The sequence below is a fragment of the Kryptolebias marmoratus genome, linkage group LG10 (assembly GCF_001649575.2).
Source record: "Kryptolebias marmoratus isolate JLee-2015 linkage group LG10, ASM164957v2, whole genome shotgun sequence".
In the NCBI taxonomy this organism is placed as follows: Eukaryota; Metazoa; Chordata; class Actinopteri; order Cyprinodontiformes; family Rivulidae; genus Kryptolebias; species Kryptolebias marmoratus.
Window position 1 is genome coordinate 5,875,951 of NC_051439.1, and position 9,146 is coordinate 5,885,096.

The 9,146-nt window shown below is 39.8% G+C and overlaps 1 protein-coding gene across 1 annotated transcript; it reads right to left on the reverse strand.

Annotated features, from left to right (window-relative positions):
* Positions 1-892: 892 nt before the first annotated feature.
* Positions 893-8,737, reverse strand: tmx1 (thioredoxin-related transmembrane protein 1). The gene is made up of 8 exons (XM_017411121.3): positions 8,503-8,737; positions 8,097-8,212; positions 6,646-6,691; positions 5,094-5,222; positions 4,813-4,858; positions 3,643-3,744; positions 3,420-3,486; positions 893-2,093 (listed from the first exon to the last, which is right to left on the reverse strand). Exons 1-8 carry the CDS (start codon positions 8,700-8,702, stop codon positions 1,879-1,881), a joined length of 921 nt encoding a protein of 306 aa, XP_017266610.1. The 5' UTR covers positions 8,703-8,737; the 3' UTR covers positions 893-1,878.
* Between the last annotated feature and the right edge of the window lie 409 nt (positions 8,738-9,146).

The window sequence follows — 9,146 nt, forward strand, 5'->3', positions numbered from 1 at the left end:
AGTTCATGCAGATGTCATGAAGACGATGTTAAACCTCAGACTGCATCATTCCAGCAGCATGGCTTCATAGTAGAAGAGTCCAGGAGCTGAACTGACCTGCCTGCAGTCCAGACCTCTCACCATTAAAGACTCAGGACTGTTGAGCAGCTAGAATCCTCCATCAGACCAGAATGGGACAACATTCCCTCTAAAACCTCCAGCAGCTGCTCTCCTCAGCTCCTGGATGTTTACAGACTGATGTTAGAAGAAGAGGAGAGGCTTCACAGAGGAAACATGGACCTGGAACAACATTAAAGAGATGTGCTGCTGCCATCAAATTCAAAATGATCTTTTTTTTCCCCCCAAACAAAATGTTCAAGTTATTAGTTTAAACAACTGGTATGTTTACTTTGTTCCACTGTGAATAAAATATGACTTTCTGAGATTTGCAAACCATTGTATTCTGGTTTAATTTAGATTTTATACAACATCCCAACATTTTCAAGGTTGGATTGTTGGAAACCTACTGTATGGTTTTACTGCATGTGGCTGATTTAGATGACCCTGCCATGAACAAGGGATGTTTAACATTTCCTTCCTAATTCTGACTATATTAAGCTCCAGTCAAACAAAGCAAACCCAATCCTTACTCTTACAGCTCGGCATAACAAACTAGCAACATCAAAAGTTGGATTTTCTCCAGAGACGGCCACAGAGTTCAGTACGATGACGGCACGTTCACACTTGGATTTAGTTCTGCTTCGCTTTGCCTTCCACCCTGACATGTTCTGAAACCAGCAAGATGAAAAAGACAAACAGACAAGGTCTCACCCAAAATGGACAGATTTTCTAATGTATACAACTTTCATCGCAATGTGACACGTCATGATGAAAGGGCTTCTTACAAGCTAAATGTTGTGCCTTACATTTCTTTTTTAATTATAAAAGGAGGGAGGGGACTTGAAATATTTAAAAGAAAAACAATTCTGCATTTCAAACAAAGGCGGGCTGCAAGAAAACTACGTTTTCCCGATGTGAGAGATGCACTTTAATCGGTCCAATACTGGAAGAATATACAGTTAAAACTCAAAGACACAAACGTTTGACTGTCTTTGGTCACAGCTGCATTCAGATTGAATCAAACCAAGTTTGTTTTACAGAGGTTTGGTTTTTCAGACTCAAATGATCCCCACTAACAGAGCAATCATAAAGTTTGTTTTAACTGAACTAAACTTGTCAAGTGTGAACGCGCCCTCCCATTTAGACGTTTTAAACTTCAGCATTTTTACTTGAAAACAAAAACTGGAAGTTTTAACGGTTAAGCCCAACCTTCTGAATGCGCTTCTTTTAACCCTGTCTTTAATAAACTACAAATACAAATCAGTGTAATAGTTTAGAATCGAATCGTTTTCTGTGAAGAATAAAATCATCTAAACGTAGACAACGACTGGCGAGTAGAATTCACAAACAAAACCACACGCTTGTTAATTCAAAGAAAAACTAGAATCCATTTCTTAAGAAAAAAAAAAAAGAGAGAGATGCATAGCATAAACAGCATTTTAAACTTCAGCTGTACTGCACTTCATATTCAGACCTCGGCCAGGCGACTTGTTTTCACAGGAGAAAACAGGTGTGAGGAAAGTTTCTGCTGCTCAGCTGGAGACAGCGGTGGCTGAAGTCTAAAGCGCTCCTGGTAAAAACAAGGAAGAAGGAAGGAAGGAAGGAAGGAAGGAAGGGAGGAAGGGAGGAAGTGGGGCTTTTCAGGGCATCGAACTGAGGAGAAAAAGATATAAAAGGAGAGGAGGGAGAGTTTAACACTGCTGCTCAGGACCATGACTCCTCCAGCTCTGCTGACTCCACTGTGCTCTGATCACGTGACACTCGGCTCGGCTCCGACTCTTAAGTGTCCTCCTCCTCGCGGTTGCCCACCACCCTCTTCCTCAGAGCTTCTTCGGGCTCCGGGCGACCCTCGGGAGATCCTATCCGCTTTCTCCAGACCTCGTCCTTTTCCCCATCCCGATAGTCCTCGTCGTCGTCGTCGTCGTCCTCCCCATCAGCCTCTTGGTCCTCGTCCTGACGCTGGATGAACCTGGCCTGCTCCATCGCTTGTTTCTCTGCAGAATAATACAAACGACCGTCACAGAGTTTTCCCTCAACAAGCTTCAAGGTATTTGTTCTAAAAACATCCGAAATCGTCCCACGCATGACAAATATTCAGAGCATTTGTCATAGAACTCCATTTCCAAAAATGTTAAAATCTTGTCTAAAATTAAAAAAATAAAAAATAAAACAATGATTAGCAAATGTCATAAACCCATTTATTATTTACAATGGAACTCAAACTCATTCAACTCATTTTCTGGGAGAAAAAAAATGCAAATCTACATTCATTGGAGCAACACATCTCAAAAAAGTTGAATCAAGGGCAACAAAAGGCTGTAAAACTACGTTATACTAATAAGAAACAGCTGGAGGAGCATTTTGTAAATAATTGGGTTAATTAATAACAGGTCAGTAGGAGGAGAGGGTCTAAAAAGAGGATTTTAGAGAGGTTGATTCTCTAAGAAGTAAAGATGGGCAGAGGTTCACCAGACTGAAAAACTGTGTCTAAAACTAATGGAACAATTTCAGAATAATGTTCCTCAATGGAGAATTGGGAAGACTTTGAATATCCCGTCATCTACTGATCATAATATCATCAATAGATTTCAAGAATCTGTAGAAATCTCTGAGCTCAAAGGACTGTAATCAGTATTAGATGTCTGTGATCTCGGGGCCCTCAGGGGCCACTGCATTAAAACCAGGTCTGATTCTGTTCTGGACATCACTGCATGGACTCAGGAACACTTCCACAGATCATTGTCTGTAAACACAGCTCACTGTACCATCCACTAATGCTGCTTAAAGCTCTATCAGGCAAAGAAGAAGCCAGATGTGAACACCATCCAGAAACACTGCTGTCTTCTCTGGACCAAAGCTCATTTAAAATGGACTGAGGGACAGAGGAGAACTGATCTGTGGTCAGAGGAATCAAAACTTGAAATTCTCATTGAAACCACGTCCACCATACTAAAAAGGAGAGGGACCATCTTGTTATCAGTCCACTGTTCAAAAGCCTGCCTCTCTGATGGTATGGGGGTGCATTAGTTCCTTTAGCATTGGTAACTTTCACATCTGAAAAGGAACCATCAATGCAGAAAAGTATAAATAGGTTTTAGACCAACAAATGCTCCCTTTCAGAAATCTTTTCAGAGCAGACCTTGCATATTTCATCAAGACAAAGTTAAACCTCAGACTGCATCATTCCAGCAGCATGGCTTCATAGTAGAAGAGTCCAGGAGCTGAACTGACCTGCCTGCAGTCCAGACCTCTCACCAATTAAAAACATTACTATGTTCAATTGTGAAAAGATATAAGTTGTAATATAAAGCAAAACTCACTCTGGTAGTAATCAGGAGAAGCAAACCGCCGTGAGGGAAAGACGAAGTCTGCGATGAACACCAGCAGCTAAAACAAGAAGACATTCATAAAATTAACTCAATGAAGAAAAACGTGAACTGTTCAAAGGCACAGTTTCAATATGTTTTTAAGCTTGACAAAGAACCCGAACATCTATTGAATTTGGACCATAAATTTAAAATAAAGTGCCACAAAATTACTCACTAGACCCAGAGCAAGTCCCGCAAACAAGGTGACCAGACCGAAGATGACGTAGGAACCCCAGACAGGAATGCCGAGCTGCTCCGTCATGTAGTTATGACAACGCTGCAAACACAGCATCATCGTCACACAGTGCTGCTCTTTAAATGACAGAAATATTCCTACAACACATTTATTACTTTCATCATCCAAACCAGCAATTTACTACATTTCATTTGTTTTTCTGCCCGTCTATATTCCTAATTTGACAAACATCACCCCTCCCAGAACAGTTCTGCATCAGATTATAATATTAATGTATCATTAAGGTCATTCTTACAGAAGGAACCGACACGGTTTAGTGCTTAATCTGACCAGACATGGTACGATTACTGGATTCAAGGTGTGTTAAAAAGAGACCAGGAACCAGAGATACCAGAAACAGAGTGGTTTTTGTTTTTAGTGGAAAATTACACCAAACTTGCGCTCGTCTGTCCTCGCTACAGAGGCTAATTTATTACCAACATCGGCTTGTCAGGCTCTCAGCGCCACTTTACAAAAAGCAGATAAGCAGAGAAATAGTAAGCAGGCAAAACTACTTTACAATTATAAATAAACTACAAATAAATGTTCATTAAACAGCCTTAAGACTCTGGTCTTTGAGATTATACTATAATATATTAATGTAGTATTTGCTGATAAATTACAATTTCAGCCTTGAGCTTAAATATCATTATAAATAAAGTTATAAATAAAAAAGTTGATCATATGTTGGTTCAAAATCTGTCTTGAATGCAGGAAAAAAGTGACAGATTTAAACATAACGATATTAACAACTATATAATTATATTTGGTTTAATTATACCTATAAGATTATTAAGCTATATGTGATATTATTTAGGTAGCAAAAGTTTTAGTAATTTCCTTTTTGTTTTTAAATAAAAGCTAATAATTCACGTGATGCAGCTTGGTGCTTTAACAGAGCACCAATGAAATGAAGCTGGATTATTCCTACCCTAAAAAGGACTATTCATTACTTTAAAAAACAGAAAATAAAACAACCTCTGTCACCACCATCAGGTCACATTTTGTGTTATAAAAACCCAGCTGAACAGCCACCTACGTCCCTCTCCAGAGTCTTGTTTTATCCTGTTACAGATGCTTTATTAAAAGACAACTACAAGAGTGACTCACCCTGATGAACATGGAGAGCTTGAACAAAGCAGACATTGAATTCATTCTGCCAAAAGAGGAAAGGGAACACGGAAAGTTATCAGACACTGAGCTGTCAGTCTGTGACACGGTTACAACAATTACACTGAAAAGAGAACTTGGCTTTGTTGGCTTGAAGAGCAACACGACAGACTAAAAATGGCCCAAACAAATCTGCCACGAGGGACAGCAGGAAAACAAAACCTTTTTCTTTACAGACTCTCAGCTGAAACACAGAGGACAACGTTCAACGTTCAACTCACAAAACCGAGGAAGGCCCGAACCAAGACGAGACCGGCTCTATGGCTTGCCATTTCTGCTCGTCAACGAAGCTCAGGAAGTCATCTTTAGTGCGAGCGCCGTGATATTTGCGGAAGACGCCATCCTTGCAACTAAAACGTTTTAAAAAAGCAAAAATAAAAGCACAAAGATGCAGAATTAGATTGTGTCGATTCCATCTGTGATTGACGCATTGAGCCTGCCAGAGTTTCAGTCAAAGATCATTTCTCCTTCAAAGTGCAATTTAGAAAATTGCACGCAATATTGCGATGTCCCGCATGATCCATTAGCACTTGGAGAATGTGATGTGAATGACTCTCAGCTACTACTAGGGCTGCTTGATTAAAAAAAAAGTAGTAATCATGATTATTTTGATCAATACTGTAATCATAATTATTAATGTTGCATTCTTTGAACTTAAAGAACAGCAAAAAGCCTCAAATCTTCCTGTTGAATGTTCACTGTAAATACCCGACAAAGTATTGATTCAAATGTAGGCTACTGGATAAAATGAACACATAAAAACAGCAACATACACTGCCATTTTATTATGGAATTCTATGAAATCAGTTTCCCTATCTGCCATAATTTTCATTTTTTCCTAAATTGCATGATCGTAAATGTAACCACTTTTTTTTCACCTAAAAGCCTTATCATATTAGCAAAATTCCAATAACTAAATGGGGAATTATTCAAAATGTCATCAATACTGAGAAATATAAACTAAAACACAGTGAAAAGTTTCAGATCAACAGAACCTCTAATGTTTTAGTAAAGTGCCTAAAACCTGCCTGAAGGGCCTCAATCAAACGTTTCGATTACTGTATTTTCCGCACTACAGGGCGCACTGGATTAAAAGGCGCACTGTCAATGAACGGTCCAGTTTCAAACTTCTGTCATATATAAGGCGCACCGGACTATAAGGTGCATTAAGCAAAACGAAAACAGCCTTCAATTTTCTCAAAAATGAATTTAAGTGCGCCTTATAGTCCGGAAAATACAGTAAACAGCTTAAGTTTTTTATTTTAAGCAGAATATCTAATTCTGTATGTACAGCTGCAAAGTCTGTAATAAAGTCAAGTTTGGCTTCTGTCGTGTTTTCATGACGAACGGGGTTGAATTGGGTCGACTCCAGAAGTTTTATCAGTTGTAGATGTAAAGCCAACAATTACTTCCTGAAAGTTTCATTGAAATCTGTTCAGTGGCTCATGAGCTATTTTGCTAACAGACACACTCTGACAGTTAACGTTAGTTTTAAGTAAACTACGGTATGCAACGGGGACCATTCTCAGCTACTATCACACAAAGTTTTAGCTCCGCGTCTACAGAACTGGCTAAATTTGTGTTTGGGACATTTTTTATTCTTTAGTGATACCAACTGTTGGAACTGATAAATCATACAGTGATTTTAAAGTTAGTGTAAATGTAAGCAGAGGAAAAGATACAGTGGGTTAAAAATAGTTGGCAGCTGTGAAACACACACACACACACGCAGAAACGGAAGCAACAAAAACCACATAACATTCAGAAACTTACTGATAAATTGTAGGAAGTGAGGTTATGATGAATCGTCCACTCAGACCTTACAGGGAGAAAAAAAGATAAGCACCATAAGAACGTTTATTCCTTTAATTGTTTTATCGTGCAGGGATGCAGGCAGCTGGCGCCCATCTCCAGCAGTCACTGTACGAGAGGCGGGGGACACCCTGGACAGGTCGCCATTATGAAACCAAATCACTAGATTTCATGTAAGCAGCTGCATGTGTTTTTAAGGAAACTGATCTAAAACTAATCTGACTTCAACTATCTTGTGGCTCCGTGCCACAGGAAGTTACACTCAGAGTAAAAATACCGCCTTGTTTCCTCAACATGAGGGTGGAATGGGGGCTTTATGATTATAAAATCATAAATATATGCAAATGCATCTTCATTTGTAAAGTTGTGGCTTGCAGGTTCAGTCTGTGGCATAGGGTGCTTTTACGCACGTGCATAAAACATTTTAGCAATGGTGAAAGCACAGAGAAACGTAGATGTTTAGCAGGTTTCAAACACGGCCCTGAAGTGTTTTATCAGACGTTGTGACGATGGGTTCGAGCCATACCAGCTGCCAAAGAACAAATCCAGCTCAAATTTGCACCGCCTACCAAACTCTTTAAATCAAAGGAAATCTCGGCACATCTCTCACAAACGTGTCCTGTGACCAGCTCGCAGCTGTGACATGGATTATTTTAACGGTGTTTGAATAGATTTATGATGCACTGAAGCTGTTTAGATGTAGTTTGACATCACCACACATTAAACACTAAACCATAAACAGGAATTAATCTTCCTGTGAGCTTTTTGACGTTCATAAGGATCACGGATCACGTTAGTCTTGATAACTCTGCTGTTTTCCCTCCCTGGATAGTGATAATAGCTCTCATTTCCTTGTCCCCAGATCCACAGCTTATATTAGCACAGAAACTTGGCATTTTGCCTCAAAGGGACGAGTAATGTGTGGCGAGTCTGCCGTTTGTCCTCCAACATCTCAAACAGGACATTTGCTGACATTAATTGAAAAGCCCCTCTTATTTTACCCCCATTAACAACTCTGTTATTCCAAATATTAACTCCGTTTTACGGCCTCGTCTTTCTGCATTCAGCTTAAAAACAAAAAACGTTCTCATGTTTCGGGGCGTGTGGTTATGTGTCATTTGATTTCATTTTTACAGACTGAAACCAGAATAAGAGGGCCAAAACAGTGAAGAACAGCTTGAACTTTCTGAATGGTTTTCTACAAGTGAATTAAAATGATCTGATGGACTTAATGTAGTAGGGTGGGTGGAAAAAATCACCTATCACCTATCATCACCTCAGGAAAACCAGCTAGACATTATGAACGTCACCGAGATTTACTAGAGTGAAAGTAAGAAGTAGGTTTTGTAAATGAGTTTTCTGTAGTAGCATGTAGTAATGACAGTAAGCTTGCAGAGGTCTTTCAGGCCTACCAGGTTGTTCTGTCACATCCACCTTGGCTACGTTGATTCCCATGTCCTCCCCCCAATCCGCAAAGTCCTTCCACACCGGCTGCAGCTGCTGGCATGCTGGACACCAGGGCGCATAGCTGAGGGATACAAAGTGTCAAGGCTCAGGCATCACAGTGTGCTACATGCAGGCGGAGTGTTTCATTTGCATTGAAGATAGCAAACTGACTGACTAGCATACAACACTCTGGTAATAGCATGGGAGCTGAACAAGTTAGTAATTTACACAACTAAACTGGACTAAATGAAGGTGGACGAGATATGACTCAATACGACCAGGACTTGAATCTAACGTGGGCATTCGCGCTCAGTTTACGCCAATTTAAAATAACAAACCAAACTATCCGACTTAGCCGCTAGCAGGACTGACAATTCAATCATCCATTCTCCTGTCAGGATCTTCTCCCAGTTCCCGTCCGTCACTTCTCTCAGGCTTTCCGGCTTGGCCGAAACTGGTAACGATGCCACACATATCACCAGGAGGGTAAAACTGATCCAGGAGCGGCGCTCAGCTCGCCGCGGCGAAGACAACATCTTTGAACTCTTCCTGCCAGCTAACATACACGCCATGTCTACTGACAAGCAGTCACTTCCGCTGTGCGCCTTACGTCAGCGGATCTGACGTCAGGGTTAGCTGCTAGCTAGCTAGCTAATGTAGATAATAGTGTTTTTGTTTTCATTTATTTTCCCGAAACACCCTTGGCATATAACACAAGCTGATAATACTTTAATCATTCTTTGTTGTCTTTAGGAAAAAAACTGTATTCAAGGGAAACAGAATATGGTTTATTTTTCATATATTTATGAACATTTAGCGGGTTTTCCTGTTTTGTTTTTTTTTGTGACAAAACATTTTTATGTTGTATTTATGACCAGTAGGTGGAACTGTTGTATCCAAAACGCTTTTGAGAGAGCCCATTAAAGTTTGAATGAAAATGAATGTTTGAAGTAATTTTTTTCTACATATTATACCTTATTACTTTAATGAGTTTGCAGACGTAATTGTTTAATATA